The 24296-nt window shown below is 47.7% G+C and overlaps 1 protein-coding gene across 1 annotated transcript in view; it reads left to right on the top strand.

The window, feature by feature from the left end:
• The window catches only part of CPAMD8 (C3 and PZP like, alpha-2-macroglobulin domain containing 8), a 119593-nt gene that overhangs the window by 56367 nt on the left and 38930 nt on the right, over positions 1-24296 (top strand). Inside the window, exons 18-23 of the mRNA XM_025367428.1 lie at positions 1874-2016; positions 8092-8154; positions 13822-14053; positions 15210-15363; positions 16346-16476; positions 23594-23645. Coding sequence (XP_025223213.1) covers positions 1874-2016; positions 8092-8154; positions 13822-14053; positions 15210-15363; positions 16346-16476; positions 23594-23645 — 775 coding nt within the window. The remainder of the gene's footprint in view (positions 1-1873; positions 2017-8091; positions 8155-13821; positions 14054-15209; positions 15364-16345; positions 16477-23593; positions 23646-24296) is intronic.

Raw genomic sequence — 24296 nt, 5'->3', positions numbered from 1 at the left:
ACTTTGTCACCCAGGCTGGAGTGCAGTGGTGTGATCTCAGCTCACTGCAGTCTCAACCTCCTGGGCTCAAGCGATCCTCCTGCCTCAGCCTCCTGAATAACTGGGACCATAGAACACACCATCATACCTCGCTAATTTTTTTTTTTTTGTATTTGTAGAGATGGGATTTCACTGTGTTGCCCAGGCTGGTCTCGAACTCCTGGGCTCAATGGATCCACCCGCCTTAACCTCACGAAGTGCTGGGATTACAGACATACACCACTGCACCTAGCAAAATAAACCTTTTTTTAAAAAAATAGCATTTCAATTATGAGTATGTGAACTGCCTGGCAGGTTGAACCCCAGGTCCCTATCAGCTTCAGGAAGTCAGAGGTGACACCTTTGAGTCAAAGGAACTGGGTTTAAATTTCTTATTCACAAATCCAAGTCAGCCCAGGCTAGAGTGAGTCTTCTTTTCAATCCAGTTGCTTCCAGTAATTAGTACAATGATGAGGACATAATAAAAAGAGTCACTGCATAGCTGGGCATGGTGGTGCATGCCTCTAGTCTCAGCTACTCAAGAGGCTGAGGTGGGAGGATCGCTTGAGCCTGGGAGTTTGAGGCTGTGGTGAGCTATGATTGCACCACTGCACCTCAGTCTGAACCACAGAGTGAGGCCCTGTCTCTACTAATACTAATACTAATACTAATACTAATAACTAATAAATGAGATCATTGCATCCCACAGTTGGTCCTTGGTTGGGGTCAGGTACTGTGCCAACTGATTTCCTTCCTTCCTTCCTTCCTCCCTTCTTCCCTTCCCTTCCCTTCTGTTCACCTTCCCCTTCTCCTTCCTTTCTTCTTTTCTGTTTAATTTTCTTTTGAGACGGAGTCTTGCTCTATTTAGCCCAGGCTAGAATGCAGTGCTGTGATCTTGGCTCACTGCAACCTCAGCCTCCTGGGTTCCAGTGATTCTGCTGCCTCAGCCTCCCGAGTAGCTGGGATTACAGGTGCCTGCCGCCACGCCTGGCTAATTCTTATATTTTTAGCAGAGATGGAGTTTCACCGTGTTAGCCAGGCTGGTCTTGAACTCCTGACCTCAAGTGATCCTCCCACCTTGGCCTCCCAAAGTGCTGGGATTACAGGCATGTGCCACTGCATCTGGTCATGATTTTTCTAATTGAGATGAAATTCATGTAACATAAAACTCACCATTTAAAATTCAGTGGCATTTATTATATTCACAGTGCTGTGCAACCACCACTCCTACCTAATTCCAGAACGTTTTCATCCCCCAAAAGGAAACCCAGTCCCTAGTAGCAATCACTTCCCATTTCCCCTCCCTCAGCCCCTGGCAGTCACCAGTCAATCTGCTTTCTGTCTGTGGATTTGCCTGTTCTGGGTGTTTCATCTCAATGGAATCATACAACATGCAGCCTTTTGTGTTTGGGCCATCTGATATGGTTCCACAGTTCAAATGTGCTGTTCTCTCTTCTTCTCCACCCTGGATGGTCACTGGGTCCCATGTTCTCCCCAGCCTGTGCCACCAAACCTAGAGTAAAAGAATGATGCCCCCATGGTGGCAGGCGCCTGTAGTCCCAGCTACTCGGGAGGCTGAGGCAGGAGAATGGCGTGCACCTGGGAGGTAGAGCTTGCAGTGAGCCAAGATTGTGCCAGTGCACTCCAGCCTGGGCAACAGAGCGAGACTCCATCTCAAAAAACAAACAAAACAAAACAAAACAAAACCAAAAAAACAAAAAAAGAATGATGCCCCCAAAAGCTGCCAAAAAGTGATATTGGGACAATGGCCACAGGGTGATTCATTCCCTTATGCTTCTGGGGGCTGTCAGCATCCACTTCCCCACCAATGGTTTGGGTGTTGTCTGTTGCCTAGGAAACGGGACTGGTGGTGATGACCGACCGAGTGAGCCTGAACCACCGGCAGGATGGTGGCCTCTACACTGATGAGGCTGTCCCCGCTTTCCAGCCCCACACAGGGAGCCTGGTGGCAGCAGCTCCTTCCAGGAACCCCCCCAGGTAATGGCTTATACATTGAGCAAGGTTTTCTAACCCTGATGCTATTGAGTTTTGGGGCTTGTCTTAGTCCTTCCTGGCTGCTGTAACAGAAGACCATAGACTGGGTGGCTTATAAACAACTGAAATTTATTTCACATGGTTCTTGGGGCTGGGAAGTCCAAGAACAGGGCACCAGCATATTCGGTGTCTGGTGAGGGCTCACTTCCCACTTCATTGATGGTGGCTTCCACCTTCTTGCTGTATCCTCATATGGCAGAAGGAGTGAGAGAGCCTTTTTTTTTTTTTTTGAGATGGATTCTCACTCACTCTGTCCCCCAGTACCGTGCTGTTTTGGTTACTGTAGCCTTGTAGTATAGTTTGAAGTCAGGTAGCATGATGCCTCCTGCTTTGTTTTTTGTTTTTTGTTTTTTTTTGCTTTGGATTGTCTTGGCAATGCCGGCTCTTTTTTGGTTCCATATGAACTTTAAAGTACTTTTTTCCAATTCTGTGCAAAAAGTCATCAGTAGCTTGATGGGGATGGTGTTGAATCTATAAATTACCTTGGGAAGTATGGTCATTTTCATTATATTGATTCCTCCTATCCATGAGCATGGAATGTTCTTTCATTTGTTTGTGTCCTGTTTTATTTTGTTGAGCAGTGGTTTGTAGTTCTCCTTCAAGAGGTCCTTCACATCCCTTGTAAGTTGGATTCCTAGGTATTTTACTCTCTTTGTGGCAATTATGAATGGGAGTTCACTCATGATTTGGCTCTCTGTTTGTCTGTTAATTGGTGTATAGGAACACTTGTGATTTTTGCACATTGACTTTGTATCCTGAGACTTTGCTGAAGTTGCTTATCAGCTTAAGGAGGTTTTAGGCTGAGACAACGGGGTTTTCTAAAATACAATCATGTCATCTGCAAACAGGGACAATTTGACTTCCTCTTTTCCTAACTGAATACCCTTTATTTCTTTCTCTTGCCTGATTGCCCTGGCCAAAACTTCCAACACTATGTTGAATAGGAGTGGTCAGACAGGGCATCCTTGTCTTGTGCCAGTTTTCAGAGGGAATGCTTCCAGTTTTTGCCCATTCAATATGATATTGGCTGTGGGTTTGTCATAAATAGCCCTTATTATTTTGAGATATGTTCCATCAATACCTAGTTTATTGAGAGTTTTTAGCATGAAGGCTGTTGAATTTTGTCAAAGACCTTTTCTGCATCTATTGAGATAATCATGTAGTTTTTGTCAATCATTCTGTTTATGTGATGGATTTCATTTATTGATTTGTGTACGTTGAACCAGCCTTGCATCCCAGAGATGAAGCCGACTTGATCGTGGTGGATAAGCTTTTTGATGTGCTGCTGGATTTGGTTTGCCAGTATTTTATTGAGGATTTTTGCATCAATGTTCATCAAGGATATTGGTCTAAAATTCTCTTTTTTTGTTGTGTCTCTGCCAGGCTTTGGTATCAGGATGATGCTGCCCTCATAAATGAGTTAGGGAGGATTCCCTCTTTTTCTATCGATTGGAACAGTTTCAGAAGGAATAGTACCAGCTCCTCTTTGTACTTCTGGTGGAATTCGGCTGTGAATCCATCTGGTCCTGGACTTTTTTTGGTTGGTAGGCTATTAATTATTGCCTCAATTTCAGAACCTGTTATTGGTCTATTCAGAGATTCAACTTCTTCCTGGTTTAGTCTTGGGAGGGTGTATGTGTCCAGGTATTTATCCATTTCTTCTAGATTGTCTAGTTTATTCATGTAGAGGTGTTTATAGTATTCTCTGATGGTAGTTTGTATTTCTGTGGGATCAGTGGTGATATCCCCTTTATCATTTTTTATTGCCTTTATTTGATTCTTCTCTCTTTTCTTCTTTATTAGTCTTGCTAGTGGTCTATCAATTTTGTTGATCTTTTCAAAAAACCAGCTCCTGGATTCATTGATTTTTTGAAGGGTTTTTGTGTCTCTATCTCTTTCAGTTCTGCTCTGATCTTAGTTATTTCTTGCCTTCTGCTAGCTTTTGAATTTGTTGCTCTTGCTTCTCTAGTTCTTTTAATTGTGATGTTAGGGTGTCAATTTTAGATCTTTCCTGCTTTCTTTTGTGGGCATTTAGTGCTATAAATTTCTCCGTACACACTGCTTTCAATGTGTCCCAGAGATTCTGGTATGTTGTGTCTTTGTTCTCATTGGTTTCAAAAAATATCTTTTTCTGCCTTAATTCCGTTATCTTCCCAGTAGTCATTCAGGAGCAGGTTGTTCAGTTTCCATGTAGTTGTGTGGTTTTGAGTGAGTTTCTTAATCCTGAGTTCTAATTTGATTGCACTGTGGTCTGAGAGATAGTTTGTTGTGATTTCTGTTCTTTCACATTTGCTGAGGAGTGCTTTACTTCCAATTACGTGGCCAATTTTAGAATAAGTGCAATGTGGTGCTGAGAAGAATGTATATTCTGTTGATTTGGGTTGGAGAGTTCTGTAGATGTCTGTTAGGTCTGCTTGGTGCAGAGCTAAGTCTGGATATCCTTGTTAACCTTCTGTCTCTTTGATCTGTCTAATATTGACAGTGGGGTGTTACAGTCTCCCATTATTATTGTGTGGGAGTCTAAGTCTCTTCATAGGTCTCTAAGGACTTGCTTTATGAATATGAGCGCTCCTGTATTGGGTGCATATATATTTAGGATAGTTAGCTCTTCTTGTTGAATTGATCCCTTTACCATTATGTAATGGCCTTCTTTGTCTCTTTTGATCTTTGTTGGTTTAAAGTCTGTTTTATCAGAGACTAGGATTGCAACCCCTGCCTTTTTTTTGCTTTCCATTTGCTTGGTAGATCTTCCTCCATCCCTTTATTTTGAGTCTATACTCTGCATGTGAGATGGGTCTCCTGAATACAGCACATTGATAGGTCTTGACTCTTTATCCAATTTGCCAGTCTGTGTCTTTTAATTGGGGCATTTAGCCCATTTACATTTAAGGTTAATATTGTTATATGTGAATTTGATCCTGTCATTATGATGTTAGCTGGTTATTTTGCTCATTAATTGATGCAGTTTCTTCCTAGCATTGATGGTCTTTACAATCTGGCATGTTTTTGCAGTGGCTGGTACCGGTTGTTTCTTTCCATGTTTAGTCCTTCCTTCAGGAGCTCTTGAAAAGCAGGCCTGGTGGTGACAAAATATCTCAGCATTTGCTTATCTATAAAGGAGTTTATTTCTCCTTCACTTATGAAGCTTAATTTGGCTGGATATGAAATTCTGGGTTGAGAATTTTTTTCTTTAAGAATGTTGAATATTGGCCCCTACTCTCTTCTGGCTTGTAGGGTTTCTGCCAAGAGATCTGCTGTTAGTCTGATAGGCTTCCCTTTGTGGTTAACCCGACCTTTCTCTCTGGCTGCTCTTAACATTTTTTCCTTCATTTCAACGTTGGTGAATCTGACAATTACGTGTCTTGGGGTTGCTCTTCTCAAAGAGTGTCTTTGTGGTGGTCTCTGTATTTCCTGAATTTGAATATTGGCCTGCTTTGCTAGGTTGGGGAAGTTCTCCTGGATAATATCCTGAAGAGTGTTTTCCAACTTGGTTCCATTCTCCCCATCACTTTCAGGTACACCTATCAAATGTAGATTTGGTCTTTTCACATAGTCCCATATTTCTCGAAGGCTTTGTTCATTTCTTTTTACTCTTTTTTCTCTAACCTTGTCTTTTTGCTTTATTTCATTAATTTGATCTTCAAGCACTGATACCCTTTCTTCCACTTGATTGAATTGGCTATTGAAGCTTGTGCCTGCATCACAAAGTTCTTGTGCCATGGGTTTCAGCTCCATCAGGTCATTTAAGGTCTTCTCTACACTGTTTATTCTAGTTAGCCATTCGTCTAACATTTTTTCAAGGTTTTTAAACTTCTTTGCAATGGGTTTGAACATGCTTCTTTAGCTCAGAGAAGTTTCTTATTACCGACCTTCTGAAACCTACTTCTGTCAATTCGTCAAAGTCATTCTCCATCCAGCTTTGTTGCATTGCTGGCAAGAAGCTGCGATCCTTTGGAGGAGAAGAGGCACTCAGGTTTTTAGAATTATCAGCTTTTCTGTTCTGGTTTCTCCCCATCTTTGTGGTTTTATCTGCCTTTGGTCTTTGATGTTGGTGACCTACAGATGGGGTTTTGGTGTAGATGTCCTTTTTGTTGATATTGATGCTATTCCTTTCTGTTTGTTAGTTTTCCTACTAACAGTCAGGTCCCTCAGCTGCAGGTCTGTTGGAGTTTGGTGGAGGTCCACTCCAGATCCTATTTGCCTGTGTATCACAGTGGAGGCTGCAGAACAGCAAATATTGCAGAACAGCACATATTGCTACCTGATCCTTCCTCTGGAAGCTTCGTCCCAGAGGGGCACCTGCCTGTATGAGGTGTCTGTCAGCCCCTACTGGGAGGTGTCTCCCAGTTAGGCTACATAAGGGTCAGGGACGCACTTGAGGAGGCAGTCTGTCCATTCTCAGAGCTCAAATGATATACATGCAGCCAACAAGCATATGAAAAAGTGCTCAATGTCACTGAACACTAGAGAAATGCAAATCAGGCCAGGCATGGTGGCCCACGCCTGCAATCCCAGCACTTTGGGAGGCCAAGGTGGGTGGATCACCTGATGTTGGGAGTTTGAGACCAGCCTGGTCAACATGATGAAACCTCATTTCTATTAAAACTACAAAAATTAGCCAGGTGTGGAGGCACACCTGCAATTCCAGGTGTAATTCAGGAGGCTGAGGCATGAAAATCACTTGAACCTGGGAGGTGGAGGTTGCAGTGAGCAGAGATTGCATCACTACACTCCAACCTGGGCAACAGAGTGAGACTCTGTCTCAAAAAAAAGGGAAATGCAAATCAAAACCACAATAAGATGCCATCTCATGCCAGTCAGAATGGCCATTAATAAAAAGTCAACAAATAAGCTGGGTGTGGTGGCTCATGCCTGTAATCCAGAATTTTGTGAGGCCAAGGTGGGTGGATCACCTGAGGTCAGGAGTTCAAGACCAGCCTGACCAACGTGGTGAAACCCCATCTCTACTAAAAATACAAAGTTAGCTGGTTGTAGTGGCAGGTGCCTCTAATCCTAGCTACTTGGGAGGCTGAGGCTGGAGAATCATTTGAACCTGGGAGGCAGAGGTTGCAGTGAGCTGAGATTGCGCCATTGCACTCCAGCCTGGGTGACAAGAAGGAAACTCCATCTCAAAAACAAAGTAAAAAAATAACAGAAGTTGGTGAGGTTGTGGAGAAAAGGGGATGCTTATGCACAGTTGATGGGAGTGTAAATTAGTTCAACCATTGTGGAAAGCAGTGTGGCAATTCCTCAAATAGCTAAAAACAGAACTACCATTTGACCCAGCAATCCCATTACTGGGTATATACTCAAAGGAATATAAATCATTCTGCCATAAAGACATATGCACACAAATGTTCATTGCAGCACTATTTACAATAGCAAAGACCTGGAATCCACCTAAATGCTCATCAATGACAGATTGGATAAACAAAATGTGGTACATAAATACCATGGAATACTATGCAGCCATAAAAAAGAACCAGATCATGTCTTTTGTGGAAACACAGATGGAGCTGGAGGCCATTATCCTTAGCAAACTAATGCAAGAGCAGAAAACCAAATACTGCATGTTCTCACTTATAAGTGGGAGCTAAATGATGAGAAAACATGGACACAAAGAGGGGAAGAGATGGGTCTACTTGAGGGTGGGGGATGGGAAGACAGAGGATCAGAAATCATAACTATTGGGCACTAGTTCATAACTACCTGGGTGATGAAATAATCTGTACAACAAACCCCCATGACACACGTTTACCTATATAATGGACCTGCACATGTACTTCTGAACCTAAAATAAAGTTTTTAAAAAACAAGTTATGTCCTAATCAAGTAGACTGTTAACCCTGCTAGGTAAGAGAATTAATGTGTTATATCCCAATCAAGTATCATGTTAACCCTTCCAGGAAAAAGAAATTAACGCATTATATCTGCTCAAATAGAATGCGAAGCTGCTAGATTCGTAAAAGATTTGTTACGTTCATGAAACCTTAATAGTTTCTTTTTTTCTTTTCATAGAACAGAGAAGAGAAAAAGGACTTTCTTCCCTGAAACATGGATTTGGTATTGTCTCAACATCAGGTACAGTAAGATTTCTTTTCTGTGCTGACTTTGCCAGTTGACTGAAAGGCACTCAGGCGGGCCCAGAGAGCCCCTGGTGGGACGGGCAGGCCTGATACCAACATCTGAGTAAGACACTGTGCATCTTTTTCTAACACATAAAACTTCAAGCCATGAAACCAGCCTTGAGTCCCGCTGCACATTTGGATGTTTGCCTGTGAAATATGAAATGCAAGGGCTTTGTGCCTCTCGCAGCTCCCTCTTGGGGTAACTCTAACTGCTCTGTTTGTATAATGAGCTCATTAAAATGATTACAGTTCCCTGGAACATGAACTTGACTCCACCTACCCCCACTCCTTGCTCCTCGGGGGACTACAGCTCTTGCTCAAAAAACAGGATGCCTTTCTCAACACATTTCCTTTTTGCATTTTTCCCCCCTGTTTAGTTCTCTTTGAAGCAGGATTGCAGGCACCCCTTTTCTGCTGGATGCAATTGACTTTTTTTTCTTTCAATGCTCAGCGTTAGAGCACCAATGACACTAGTAAAAAGTGGCAGTGGCGTGCCCTGGCAAACCAGTTTGGCATGAAAACTGACTCTTGGTCCAGCCCGGGCCAACAGGTGGGCTGACTGCTGGAGCCGTGCCCTTCTTCCAGGCACAAGGTGCTGTGGCAAGGGCTTGATAGAGCCAGGCACGCAGCTAGGGGCCCCTCAGGCTGCTTTGGGGGATGTGTATGTCCTCATTCTGGGAAGGTCTGACTGCTGATCGGAACACATTCAGGTCACTGTGTTTTGCTCTGGGGGCCCAGCTGTATGACAGCCTATCTGTCCATCATCATTCAAATGTATATAATTTCTGGATGTCTGGTGAGCTTTTCTTATTGTTAAAAAAAATTTTCAATTTATTTTTATTAGGGCTGGGCGCGGTGGCTCACACCTGTAATCCCAGCACTTTGGGAGGCTGAGGCGGGCGGATCTCGAGGTCAGGAGATCTAGACCGTCCTGACCAACACGGTGAAACCCTGTCTCTACTAAAAATACAAAAACTTACCCAGGCGTGGTGGTGGGCGCCTGTAGTCCCAGCTACTCGGGAGGCTGAGGCAGGAGAATGGTGTGAACCCGGGAGGCAGAGCTTGCAGTGAGCCGAAATTATGCCACTGCGCTCCAGCCTGGGTGACAGAGCGAGACTCCGTCTAAAAAAAAAAAAAAAAATTCATAGAGATGGGGTCTCTGTATGTTGCCCAGGCTGGTCTGAAACACCTGTCCTCAAGTGATCTTCCTGTCTTGGCCTTTCAATGTGCTAGAATTACAGGTGTGAGCCACTGCTCCTGGCCCGGATGTTTTTGATGTTAAGGATGGTCCCTTGAATAAGGCAGACAGAGTCCCAGCACTCATAACATTTTCATTGTAGCTAGAGTAGACAGGTGCCCAAAGAGCCATGATGGTGCAGTAAGGTTAGTCTTCTCCTGGAAGGCTGGGCACGGAGCTTGGGAGGCAGAGAAAGATGGTGGAATCCTTTGGAAAAGCCAGAGAGGGTCCCCAGTGTGGGGCCCAAGCTGAATCCCACCATATGAATAAGCAAGAAAGGGAAAGGTGTCCGGGAAGAAGCGCCAGCATGAGCAAGTGCTGCAAAGTAGGAGAGGCTGGTGGATTTCCACATGGTTGAAATGAGATGGAAGGAGCTGAGGAGGATGCAGGGAGTATGAGACCATGTGGGCTGTGCTGGGGTGAGGTTGAGGGTGCAGGTGTGGAGAGCCAGGGATGGAGCCAGGGATTTGGGATTTAGGGTTTGGGAAGTTCTCTCTCCTCTCTTGTTGGCTGAGGCAAGGATGAATTAGAGGAGACAGATCTGAGACCAAGGAGGAGGCTCCTGCTGGACCCAGAAGAGGACTGGTCAACTCTCTTTTAAGCCACACCCATTTAAAGGTGGAGTGTGGTGGCTTATACCTGTAATCCTAGCACTTTGGGAGGCCGAGGTGGGAGGATTGCTTGAGCCCAGGAGTTCAAGACCACCCTGGGCAACATAGCAAGGCCCCATCTCTAAAAAAATTTTTTTAATTAGCCAGGTGTGGTGGCACACGCCTGTGGTCCCAGCTACTTGGGAAGCTGAAGTGAGAGGATCGCTTGAGCCCTGGAGATTGAGGCTGCAGTGACACAAAATCGTACCACTGCACTCCAGCCTGGGCGACAGACTGAGACCCTGTCTCAAAAGTGGAAAATGATGAAAAAATGAATTGGTTTAAAAAATTATGGTGAAATACTCAACATAAAATTTACAATCTTAACCATTTTTAAGTGTATAGTTCAGTGGTATTAAGGACACTCAGGTTATCGTGCAAACATCACCACCACCCATCTCTGTGACTCCTTTCTTCTTACAAAACTGACACTCTGTCCCCACTAAACACTCCCCTCTTCTCCCTTCCCCCAGCCCTTGGCAACAACCCTTTCTGTCTCTGAGCTTGACTATTCTAGGGACCTCCTATAAGTGGAATCTTGTAGTATTTGTCATTTTGGTGACTGGCTTATTTCAATGAACATAATGTCCCCAAGGTTCATCTGTGTTGGAGAATCCATGTCAGAATTTCCTTCCCTTTTTTTTTTTTTTTTGAGATGGAGTCTCGCTCTGTCACCAGGTTGGAGTGCAGTAGCACAATCTTGGCTCACTGCAACTTCTGCCTCCAGGGTTCGAGTGATTCCCCTACCTCAGCCTCCCAAGTAGCTGGGACTCCAGGCATGCACTACCATGCCTGGCAAATTTTTTTTTTTTTTTTGGTGAGATGGAGTCTTGCTCTGTTGCCCAGGCTGGAGTGTGGTGGTGTGATCTTGGCTCACTGTAAGCTCTGCTTCCTGGGTTCACGCCATTTTCCTGCCTCAGCCTCCTGAGTAGCTGGGACTACAACCGCCCGCCAACACGCCTGGCTAATTTTCTGTATTTTTAGTAGAGATGGGGTTTCACCATGTTGGTCAGGATGGTCCAGATCTCCTGACCTCATGATCTGCCTGCCTCGGCCTCCCAAAGTGCTGAGATTACAGACATGAGCCACCTTGCCTGGCCTCTATGTTCAAATTTTTAAGGAACCTCCAGACTAATTTGCACAGCAGCTGCAGCGTTTTACGTTTCTACTAACAGTGTACCAGGTTCCAATCTTACCACATCCTCGCAAGCACTTGCTATGCTATTTTCTTCTTCATTTCTTCTTTCTCCTTCCTTCCTCCCTTCCTCCCTCCCTCCCTTCCTCTCTCTCTCTCTCTCTCTTTTCTTTCTTTCTTTCTTTCTCTTTCTTTCTTTCTTTCTTTCTTTCTTTCTTTCTTTCTTTCTTTCTCTTTCTTGAGACAGAGTTTCACTCTGTCACCTAGGCTGGAGTGCAGTGGTGCAATCTCAGCTCACTACACCCTCCGTCTCCCAGGTTCACACAATTCTCCTGCCTCAGCCTCCCAAATAGCTGGGACTATAGACACGCGCCACCACACCTGGCTAAAAATTTTCGTATTTTTAGTAGACACGGGGTTTCACCATGTTGGCCAGACTGGTCTCAAACTCCTGACCTCAAGTGACCCACCCACTTCAGCTTCCCAAAGTTCTGGGATTACAGGCGCGAGCCACCGTGCCCAGCCTATTTTCTTTCCTTTTCTTTTTTAATATCCTAATTAAATACATGAAGTGTATCTCATTGTGGTTTTTATTTGCATTTCCCTAATGATTAGTGATGTTGACCATCTTTCATGTATTTATCAGTCATTTGTCTGTCTTCTTTGGATAAATGTCTATTCAAGTAATTTGCCCATTTTTGAATCATGTTGCTGTTTTTGTTATTGAGTTTCAGGAGTTCTCTATATATTCTGGGTATTATTTCATTATCAGATATATGACTTCCAAATATTTTCTCTCATTGGGTTGACTTTTTACTCTGTTGATAGTGCCTTTTTTTTTTGAGACAGGGTCTCACTCTGTCACCCAGGTGTTCAAGTGATCCCCCAACCTCAGCCTCCCAAGTAGCTGGGTCTACAGGTGCACACCACTACTCCTGGCTAAATTTTTAAATTTTTTGTAGACATAGGGTCTTGCTGTGTTGTCCAGGCTGGTCTCAAACTCCTGGGCTCAAGTGATCCTCCTTCCTCGGCCTCCTGAAGTGCTGGGATTACAGGGGTAAGCTACCATGCCAGCCCTTGGTAGTGTCTTTTGATGCTCAAAATTTTGCAGTTTTCATGAAGTCCAACTTGTCTACTCTTTTTTTGTTGCCTGTGCCTTTGTTTTCATATTCATGAAATCATCATCAAACCCAATGTCATGAAGCTTTTGCCCCGTTTTCTTCTAAGAGTTTTATAGTTTTACTTTTTACTTTTAGGCCACGGATTCATTTTGAGTTAATTTTTGTATATGGTGTTAGGTAAGGTCCAAATTCATTCTTTCACGTATGGATGTTTGCTCTTTCTAGCAGTATTTGTTAAAAAGATTGTCTTTTCCCTAAAGTATCTTGATGCCCTTGTTGAAAATCATTTGACTATGTTGTCAGGGTTTATTCCTGGGCTCTCTATTTGAATCCATTAGTCTGTATGTCTGTCCTTATGCCAGTAACACATTGATTTGATTATGGTAGCTTTGTGGTAAGTTTTGAAGTGTGAGCTCTCCAGCTTTATTCTTCTGGTTTCTTTCTTTGGCCACCAGAGTCCCTTGAGATCCATGTAAAATCTCAAGGTGGAGTTTTCTATTTCTGCAAAATAAAATAAAATTTAAAAGTCATTGGGGTTTATGAATGGGATTCCACTGAATCTATAGATCACTTTGGGTAGTTTTGACATTTTTTTTTCTTTTTTTCTTTTTTGGGATGGAGTCTTACTCGTCACTCAGGCTGGAGTACAGTGGCGTGATCTCGGCTCACTGCAGGCTCCACCCCTGGGTTCACACCATTCTCCTGCCTCAGCCTCCCGAGTAGCTGGGACTACAGGCGCCCACCACCACACCCAGCTAATTTTTTGTATTTTTAGTAGAGACGGGGTTTCACCATGTTAGCCAGGATGGTCTCGATCTCCTGATCTCGTGATCCACCTGCCTTGGCCTCCCAAAGTGCTGGGATTACAGGCGTGAGCCACTGCGCCTGGCCAGTTTTGACATTTTAACAAGTCTTCCGATCCATGAGCATGGGATATGTTTTCATTTACTTATATCTTTTTTGTCTTTTTTTGTTTCTCTCAATAATCTTTCTGTGTGTATGTGACAGGGATCTCACTCTGTTGCCGAGACTGGACTGCGGTGGTGGGATCACAGCTCACTGTGCCCTCGACCACCTGGGCTCAAGTGAGTCCCCCACCTCAGCCTCCTGAGTGGCTGGGACTACAGGCATATGTCACTACACCCACCTAATTGTTAAATTTTTTGTAGAGACAAGGTCTCATCATGTTGCCCAGGATGGTCTGGAACTCCTGGGCTCAGGCAGTCTCCCACCTCGGTCTCCCAGAGTGCTGGAACTACAGGCATGAGCCACTGCGCCCAGCCCATCTTTTCTATTCGAGTCAGGGCTGAGGGACAGTTTTTTCCTGTTGCCACTTTGGTGATGCCTTCAATGCTTGTTTCTAAGCTCCTAGGGTGCTTCTCTGAGCCATGGAACCTGGGTCATCCATGCCCACCTGACCCCCCAGGGCATGGCCCTGGAGAAGGGCCCCCCATCATGGCTGTCTGTCTCTCCGCAGTGACCCATCTGGTGAGGAGACACTCAGCGTGAAGGTCCCGGACTCCATCACTAGCTGGGTGGGTGAGGCCACGGCCCTGTCCACCTCTCAGGGCTTAGGCATCGCCGAGCCCTCCCTGCTGAAGACCTTCAAGCCCTTCTTTGTGGACTTCACGCTCCCCCGTCTCATCATCCGTGGGGAGCAAGTCAAGATCCCGCTCAGTGTCTACAACTACATGGGCATCTGTGCTGAGGTACTCAGCCCCCAAATATATAGCCTTCTTCCATTCAATGGGGAGTTGGGACTGCATTGGTGCTATAAGGGAGGCAGGGGTGGGACAGTGTTGGCTTGAGGGATTTAGGAGGGCGAGAGCCTCTGTAATGTTAGGGAGGCGGGGATGTGTGGGCTCAGCCTGGGGGGTTTGGGGGAGGATGCGTCATCTGTGCTATCAGGGAGGCAGGAGTGGGATGAGATCAGCCTCTGATTCACCAACCATTGAAGCCAGGTGGGGAGGAGGTGGGGACGCATGTGTGTGAGTGAGAGGGACTTGGTGCAAATGGAGCCGTCGTCCCTGACTCCTAGCAGGGGCGTGCCTGGACTGGTATCATATATGACAGCATGGAGCTTTCTCTGTAAAGGGCCAGATAGGAAATATTTCAGTCTTTGCTGACTGTACAATCCCTGTGACAGCGAATCAACTCAGCCCTTATAGCATAAAAGCAACCTAGATGATCTCATCTAGAGCACCTCTGTACCCATAGGCACACACATGCATGCAGAAACTAGCATGCCCATACACACACACGAATGCATATCCACATGCCTTCTCCCGGTAGATGCACACGTGTGTACATGCATGCATGCACATGTGTATGCAATCTGTGCTTGCATACATGCACACAGGTGTGCACCCAGGGACACATGCATTCACAGCACACACATGCACATGAATACACACACACACATGCACACACAGAGCTGTACTCTGACATCATGGAGCTGCACAGTTGGAGAGAGGGTCAGGAGAGGCCCTCTGTGGACCTGCTGTGGAAGAGGTTGCATCCATCTGGAGTCCCAGAGTGGATAGACATGCAGGAGAGGCAGCCCTGGCTGGAAATGGCAGCTTCAGTCCAAGGGAGATCTGGACCTGTGGGGATATGGAGGGCTGTGGGGAGGAGAGGGCGCCCAGCAAGACAGATGGGCATGAGAAGGCCAAGTGGGGCAGCAGACAGCAGAGAGTAGTTTATTCTGATCGGAAATGGAAAGGGGACCTTCCCAGGGGGAGCATGGCTCTTGGAGAGGCTGACAAGTCTGGTGTGTGCAGTGAGTGGTGGGATGTGTGTTGGACCTCGAGGCACTGGGAGGGGGCCTGGATTCCAGGCACCATGAGCCAATGCCACCCTCTGCAGGTGTACATGAAGCTCTCGGTTCCCAAGGGCATCCAGTTTGTTGGGCATCCTGGCAAACGCCATCTGACTAAGAAGATGTGTGTGGCCCCTGGGGAGGCTGAGCCGGTTTGGGTCGTTCTGTCCTTCAGTGACCTGGGGCTCAACAACATCACAGGTGAGGACCCCACAGTTCTGGGGCTGTCCCCCTCTCCAGGCCACAAAAAGGTCCTGGCATTGACCCCAGTTGGGGATGAGGGCTGGATGGGGCAGCAGGTAAGGTCAGGACTGTCCCAAGGAAAATGGGACAGCAACTTGGGCAAGCAGGACAGAAGGAATGGGCCCAGGAGGAGTGGGGAGGTGGGCCCTGGGGTCTCACCTGTTGGGGGAGCTGAGCTCTTAAGATGCCAACCCAGTGTAGCACACACACATACAGACATGCATACACACACACAAATCCGCCCACACAGACACATGCCCACATGTGTAGACATGCATACACACACAAATCCACACACATACACGCCCACATGTGTAGACATGCATACACACACACACAAATCAACACACACGCACCCACATATGTAGACCTGCATACACACACAAATCCACACACACACGCCCACATGTGTAGACATGCACACACACACACAAATCCACACACACATGCCTGCATGTGTGGACATGCATACACACACACAAATCCATACACATAGACATGCCCATATGTGCAGATATGCATTGCACATGCAAACCTGTACAAACACATGCACACATGTACACACACTCACATACAAACTCGTACACACAAACATGGAAAAATGCACACACATGCATATACACACAAATACATGTACAAATACATACATCCATATGCACACACAAATTTGTACAAACACACAAATGCACACACATGCATATGCACAAACTCTTACACACATGCACAAATGCATGCATATGCACACATGAGCCTGTACATTCAAACACATGCATGCATGTGCAGACATACACACGTGCGTGCATGCACACATCTGCATATACACACGCATATGCGCACACACACATATGCACGCGCACACACCTGGGACGAGGATAGGGATGGGACAGCCGCTACCCTGGGTGGGGACCTGTTCTGAGACCAAGACCTCCAATTTCTGCAGCCAAAGCTCTTGCTTACGGAGACACAAATTGCTGCCGGGATGGGAGGTCCAGCAAACCCCCGGAGGAGAATCACGCCGATAGGAGGGTCCCCATCGGGGTGGATCACGTCAGGCGCAGTGTGATGGTTGAGGTAAGGTGATGTCCTCATCTCTGGTGCTTGGCCAGGGCCTCATTTCTTCAGCCATGAAGCTGGGGCCAGCTGGAGTGTGTGGTCTGAGGCTGAGCCAGGGCCTGGGCAGCCTTCACGGGTTGTGCTTGAGAGCTCGGGGTGCCTGGATTTTGGGGTCCTTCCTCGTTGGAGGATCACGGTGGTCCGATACCTCCCTAAAGTGCAGAGTGGGCTTTGGTGAAGCAGCCTGGGGCTCTTGAAGGGCTGCAGCAGGTACCCCCTGACCCCTGGGTGAACTATTTAGGAAGACCGTGTCCCTCATCTCGTGCTTGTCATAGGCATTTGTCATTAGTGAACACCATGACTCAGCATTTGGGGCATTGTCCTTGGATGGCCTGTGTAGGAAGGACACAGAGCTGCAGGGGGCAGGGGCAGGCGCCAGGATCTCACAGACCCCCTGGCTGTGAATCCAGGATCTGCCACTTACCCATCATCTTGGGAAGCATCCTGGCTTTCCAGCCCCGCTCTGCAAGACAAGAGGGGCTCACCTTCATAAAACGGGGTAGGAGACCAGAGACGACACACACAGATGTCTCAAGGCTGGGCATGCAGTAGCCACCATGCCTCATCTTTTCTTGGCTGCTTGGACACATCAGAGCCCTACTGAGGCTCCGTTTGGTGCTGCACCAACAGCAGCCCCTAAAAGCAGCCCCAAGGGTGTTACATTCCCCAGAGGTCCAGCTGCAAACAGCTGCTCTCCCTCCCTGCTGGGATCCTGCTGGCCCTGAACACAAGTGGCTTCTGTTAGCACCAGGAGTCATGTGCCCACTGGGCAGAACTCCGGAGCGGTGACAGTGGACAGGTCACCGCTGTGGTGTCGTTGATGCGATGTGATGGATTCCTCGGGGACAAGAGCGCTGTCTGGTGGGGACCGAGATCTCTGTGAGCCGGCAGGATGGGATGGTCCTGATGGGGAAATGCAGAGACCCCTGGTCACCCTTTGCCCAGCCAGGGCATCCTCCCTGGGCCACAGCCTGCCCTCCTAAGGTCCAAGAAGGAGGCAGTGAGCCCCTCTGAGCTGCAGAACCTGGAGGCCTGGTGTTTTTGCCTCCCCGCCTTGCGGAAGGGGTTTCTCAATGCGCACAGAGGGACTCTTGAGGGTCTCCTTTCCCGGAGCCTTTCCTCCCATCCACGCCGCAGAATGATCTCTGCACCTGCAGTATCCACTTGTCCAGCTTTCTGCAGGCAGCTCTGGGGAACGATATAGGCATCAGAAGACTTGAAATGTTGATGCAAAAGATGAAGCTACAATTAGAAAAGCAATTTATGAAACAAGAGGCACCAGGATGTGTGGCTTGATAAAGCAGCAAAATGCTCCTCCTGCCTCCTCCACTGGAGGGCTGTGGGTGCCACTGACTGAGCTGGACTTAGGAGCAAGAAGCTGAATAGGATGCATGGGCCGGTGGGGAAGAATCACCTGTGCACGGCCCATCATGGGTACTGTACCAGGGTGGGGATGGCTTGGCAGGTGCAGGCAGTACGGACACCACCCTGTCTTGCTCCCCTGCTGGCCTGCAAGGGGACTGCGATCCTCTATGTCTGCTGGGAGGCTGAGCACTTTCAGTCATCTCCACATAAATTTCACTTCAGTGAAATTCCAAGGAGCAAAGAGGAGGCAGGAATAATTCAGGCCTCAATGGAGTGATACGAGGCTTGGCCAGCCAGGGAGTGGCTCTGGAGTGACAGCCCCAGATTCGAATGGAACCGCTGGATGGTTAAATGAGAGTGTCAGTGGAAAGCCTCTCATGGTGTCTGGCCTGTCTACTAAAGACCCATGTGCTGTTGTCATACAGGCATTTATAACAGTCAGCTGGGAAATCCCATACCAAAGTCAGGGATACACCTCCTATTTTAGGAAACGTCCATCAGTTGATGAACTAGAGAAATGAATGTGGGTCGATGAAATGCAATTCCTCAATGCAATGGAATATTATTCAACTGTGAAATGGAGTGAAGGGCCAGGTGTGGTGGCTCACACCTGTAATCCTCGTGCTTTGGGAGGCTGAGGCAGGAGGATGGCTTGAAGCCAGGAGTTGGAGGCTGCAGTGAGCTATGATTACGCCAGTATACTCCAGCCTGGAAAACAGAGCCAGACCCTGTCTGAATAAATGAATGAATGAATGAATGAATGAATGAATGAATGAATAAATAATAAATAAATAAAATGAAGCACTGATCCATGCTACAACGTGGATAAACCTAGAAAACGTGATACTGAGTGAAAGAAGACAGACACAGGCCAGGCACGGTGGCTCACACCTGTAATCCCAGCACTTTGGGAGGTCAAGGTGGGCGGATCATCTAAAGTCAGGAGTTTGAGACCAGCCTGGGCAACATGGCAAAACCCTGTCCCTACTAAAAATGCAAAAATTAGCTGGGCATGGTGGCGCACACCTGTAATCCCAGCTCCTCAGGAGGCTGAGGAGGGAGGATTGCTTGAGTCCAGGAGGTGGGGGTTGCAGTGAGCAACAGAGGGATTCTCGAGACACTGCACTCTAGCCTGGGCGACAGAGCCAGACCCTGTCTCAAAAAAAAAAAAAAAAAAAAAAAGTCAAACACAAAAGGCCACATGGTGTACGATTCCATTTATATGAAATGCCCAGAACAGGCAAATCCAGAGAGGCCGAAAGGAATGAAGCACAGATCTGTGCTACAAGGTTGCAGAAAAGCCCAGCCAGAGCTAGTATTCGTGGCATCATGTAAGCTCCATGTTCTGAGATCTGGCCCCGAGCCAGAATGGGCATAGAGGCAAAGGAGATTGGAACCAGGTTGGACAAGTGCAGCCGGAGATGAGCTAACACTCAAGAAGCAAACCCAAGCTACGGCAGAGGCGCAGAGTGGAAGAGATGGGCATCATTGAGGAAGTCAGCTCTGGGGTCCTCTGTGAGCTGAGTCAGCAGAGGTTTCTTGGGACCCAGCAACCGTGAGGAGCCCCTGAATTTGTGCCCAGGGCCCCAGCCAAAGGTCATCCAGAGGCACAGTGCATGATTGTTGTATCAGTTGGTTCTTACATTGCTATAAAGAAATACCTGAGACTGGGTTATTTATTTATTAATTTATTTATATTATTATTGGTTTTTGCGATGGAGTCTCACTCTGCCACCCAGGCTGGACTGTACTGGCGCAATCTCAGCTCACTGCAACCTCCACCTCCCAGGTGCAAATGATTCTTCTGCCTCAGCCTCCTGAGTAGTTGGGACTACAGGCGTGCACCACCACACCCGGCTAATTTTTATATTTTTAGTAGAGACGGGGTTTCACTATGTTGGCCAGGCTGGTCTTGAACTCCTGACCTCAGGTGACCTGCCTGCCTCGGTCTCCCAAAGTGCTGGGATTACAGGCATGAGCCACTGTGCCCGGCCATGACTGGATAATTAGTAAAGAAAAGAGGTTTAATTGGCTCACAGTTCTGTAGGCTGTATAGGAAGCATGGTTGGGGAGGACTCAGGAAACTTACAATTGTGGCAGGAGGTGAAGGGGACGCAGGTGTGTCTTACATGGCTAGAGCAGGAGGAGGAGGGAAGGGGGAGGTGCTTCACAGTTTTGTTGCTGTTGTTCTTGTTGTTGTTGTTTTGAGGCGAATTCTTGCTCTGTCGCCAGGCTGGAGTGCAGTGGCATGATCTCAGCTCATTGCAACCTCTGCCTCCCTGGTTCAAGCGATTCTCCTGCCTCAGCCTCTCGAATAGCTGGGATTACAGGCACCCACCTCCATGCCCAGATAATTTTTATATTTTTAGTAGAGATGGGGTTTCACCATGTTGGCCAGGATGGTCTCGATCTCTTGACTTTGTGATCTGCTTACCTCGGCCGCCCAAAGTGCTGGGATTACAGTTGTGAGCCACTGTGCCTGGCCGCTTCACAGTTTTAAACAACCAGACCTCATGAGAACTCACTCATTATCACGAGAACAGCAAGGGGGAAATCTACCCCCATGATCCAATCACCTTCCACCAGGCCCCTCTTCCAATCTTGAGGATTACAATTCAACATGAGATTTGGGCAGGGACGCAAATCCAAACTGTATCACTCGCCACCAGCAGAATGGATCTGGTTCTGTCTCTGGTGGATTTGCCTACTGGACATTTTGTATCAGTGGAATCATACAGCATGTAGCCTTTTGCCTCTGGCTTTTCTCACTCAGTACAATGTGTTTAGGGTTCATCCACAGTGCAGCATGGATCCGTGCTTGCTTCTGTGGCTCAATCATATTCCATTGGATGGATGGACCACATTTTCTTTATCCGTTCACCTATGGTGGACATTTGGGTTATGCACAGTTTTTAGGATTATACAGCTGTTAAAAATCTACCGTGAGGTCAGGCACAGTGGCTCATGCTTGTAATCTCAGCACTTTGGGAGGCCGAGGCAGGAGGATCGCCTGAGGCCAGGAGTTTGAGACCAGCCTGGCCAACATGGTGAAACTCCGTCTCTACTAAACTATACAAAAAATTAGCCAGGCGTGGTGGTGGGTGCCTGTAATCCCAGCTACTCAGGAGGCTAAGGCAGGAGAATTGCTTGAACCTGGGAGGCAGAGGTTGCAATGAGCGGAGATTGCACCACTGGACTCCAATCTGGGCGACAGAGTGAGACTCCATCTCAAAAAAAAAAAAAGAAAAAAAGAAAGAAGGAAGCCACTGTGGGTTACAATGGCCTGGCCCTGGCCCTGCCCACTGCTCCCAATCCCTTTCCCAACAAGGGGCCAGGCTGGTAGACAGGCGGTTACTGAGGCCCAAGCAATGCTTCTGGGGCTTTCCCTGGTGCCCCCTAGCTTAGCAAATGACCCGTGGGCACCACATCGGGCCTAGCAGGTGTGGGATGAAATCCTGGCAGGTGGATGGCTCGGTGTAGCCTGAGATGGTGTCCTCAGCCTCTCAGCACCAACCTTGAGAAGTTTACTAGGAAGTGGATGTGAGTGGGGACAAGCGTCTCCTGGACTCATCAGTATAGACACATGACAATTTCAAGGAGAGCTTTGGAATGAAAGTAGGCAAGGATGAGAAAATATAACAAGAACTGACCGTCGGTAGCACTGAGAAGACTCCAAAACCCTTCTGAAGCATGATAACCCCATCACAGTGTGAGGTTGGGGGTCCTTATCCCCAACTTAGAGATGATGAAATGGGAGCCCAGAAGGTTGAGTGAGTGGCCCTAAGCCAGTCAGCAGGAATGGTTATATTAGGATTCACCAGAGAAACAGAAGTCCCCCCACCCCACACATACATAGAATGAGATTTGTTATACACACACTCACACACATACATCTGTAGAACAGGTTTATCATAAGGTACTGGCTCATGCACTTACGGAAGCCGAGAAGTTTACAAGCTGTCCTCTGCAAGATAGAGACCCAGGAGGCCAGGCGTGGTGGCTCACGCCTGTAATCCTAGCACTTTGGGAGGCCGAGGCAGGCTGATCACCTGAGGTCAGGAGTTTTGAGACTAGCCTAGCCAACATGGTGAAACCCTGTCTCTACTAAAAATAAAAAAATTAGCTGGGCCTGGTGTTGGGTTCCTGTAATCCCCGCTATTTGGGAGGCTGAGGCAGGAGGATCACTTGAACTCAGGAGGGGAGGTTGCAGTGAACCGAGATCGCGCCTTTGCACTCCAGCCTGGGCAACAGAGTGAGACTCCATCTAAAAAAACAGAACAAAACAAACAAAAAACAAAACAAAACAACAACAAAGAAAACAATCAAAAACAAGCTAGAGACCCAGGAAAGCCAGTGGTGTAGCTAGAAGATCTGAGAGCTGGAGAACCAATGGTGTAGATTCCAGCCCAGGTCTGAAGGCCTGGGAACCAGGAGCAGGAGAAGATCGATGTCCCAGCTCAAGCACTTGGGCAGAGAGTGGAACCAATCTTCCTCTGTCTTGTTCTATCAGGAGGAGCTCAACGGCTTGAATGGTGCCCACTTACATTGGAGAGGACTGTGTGCCCTACTCAGTCCTCCAACACCAATGCTGATCTCTTGCGGAAGCACTTCCTGGGCAAGCCCAGATAAAGTGTTTAACCAGCTATCTGGGCATCCCGGAGCCCCGTCCAGTTGACACCTAGAACTGACTATCCTAGGTTGGGCCTGGTGGCTCCTACCTGTAATCCCAGCACTTTGGGAGGCCGAGGCAAGCAGATTGCTTGAGGTCAGGAGTTCAAGGCTAGCCTGGCCAACTTGGCAAAATCCCGTCTCCACTAAAAATATAAAAAATTAGCCTGGTGTGGTAGCATGTGCCGGTAGTCCCAGCTACCTGGGAGGCTGAGGCATGAGAATTGCTTAAACCCAGGAGGCAGAGGTTTCAATTAACTGAGATCATACCACTGCACTCCAGCCTGGGCAACAGAGTGAGACACTGTCTCTAAATAAATAAATAAATAAATAAATAAATAAAATTGACCATCCTAATGGGGAAAGGAGCTGCCAGGCCACCTGGCTGCAGCTGCCGCATGTTAACCCTTTGAGGTCTGATCCAAGGGCCCCCATAGGGGCCATGTTGGTCAGACGAAGCCTCGCAAGGTGTAGGGGGTTAAATTCTGGGCATCCCTTTTTAAGAGACTGAGACAGCTGCCTTCTAGTATTTGGGGTCATCCATAGAAGAAGCAGAAGTGAGAACCCAGATGGAAGAGACAGGAGACAAGAGATGCGGTGGACAGACAGTGGGACCGAGCCCCGTCCTTGGCAGATGGAGGAGCCCCTCTCACCGTGCTCGTGGATGTCAAATGAGGCCTCAGAACCTGGCCTCATTTGTCCTCATCATGTCTCCTGCCCAGAGGGAGATGGGAGGACGGGGGTGGCCGGGAAGGTAGGGGTGTGAACCCCATGACAAGTTTAGAAGCAGTTGGTGAGTTTCTTTTGGCCAGCAAGGGGGAGCAGCCTCAGTTTCCCCATTGGAGCCTGGGAAGTGGGTGGCCCTGTCCTGCTCCACGCACCTGTGATTTTGGTGTGACCGTGCTGATACCACGTAAACCCTGGAAGCACAATTACGTGCCCTGGACTTGAAGTCATTAGTGTGGGAGAGCCAGCTGCTCTGCTGAGCTGACCGTCCGCCTCACTGCCCCGGCACTCAGTTCTCCTTGTTTCTTTGTTTCAGGCCGAAGGAGTTCCCCGGGCGTACACCTACAGCGCATTCTTCTGTCCCAGTGGTGAGTCCCCTGTGCCCATCCTGCTAAGGTGTGCCAGCTGGCTGGGTCAGGACTTTGGCCTTCCCCATTTCCCACACTGTGGGGGCTGTCCCACTGCAAAGTGAGTACCTGCCCTTCCCAGGGGAAGGGGGCACTGTGGTTTAGGAAGAGCGATGTCCCAGCTAGGGACAGGCAGAGCCAGTGAGGGTGGGGCATCCACCACGCAGAGAATGAATACACAGGAATGTGCACCGCAGGTAGCAAGCAAAGTTAGGCTGGCCGGGCGCAGTGGCTCATGCCTGTAATCCCAGAACTTTGGGAGGCTGAGGAAGGTGGATCATTTGAAATCAGGAGTTTGAGACCAGCCTGGCCAACACGATGAAACTTATCAATACTAAAAGTACAAAGTTGGCTGGGTGCGATGGCTCACGCCTGTAATCCCAGCACTTTGGGAGGCTGAGGCAGGTGGATTACGAGGTCAGGAGTTTGAGACCAGCCTGACCAACATGGTGAAACCCCGTCTCTACTAAAAATACAAAAAATTAGCTGGGCATGGTGACGTGCACCTGTAATCCCAGCCGCTCAGGAGGCTGAGGCAGGAGAATCACTTGAACCTGGGAGGCAGAGGTTGCAGTGAGCCAAGATCACGCCATTGCACTCCAGCATGGGTGA

The sequence above is a fragment of the Theropithecus gelada genome, chromosome 19 (genome assembly GCF_003255815.1).
Source record: "Theropithecus gelada isolate Dixy chromosome 19, Tgel_1.0, whole genome shotgun sequence".
NCBI classification, from domain to species: domain Eukaryota; kingdom Metazoa; phylum Chordata; class Mammalia; order Primates; family Cercopithecidae; genus Theropithecus; species Theropithecus gelada.
This window is presented reverse-complemented; position numbering and strand designations above follow the sequence as displayed.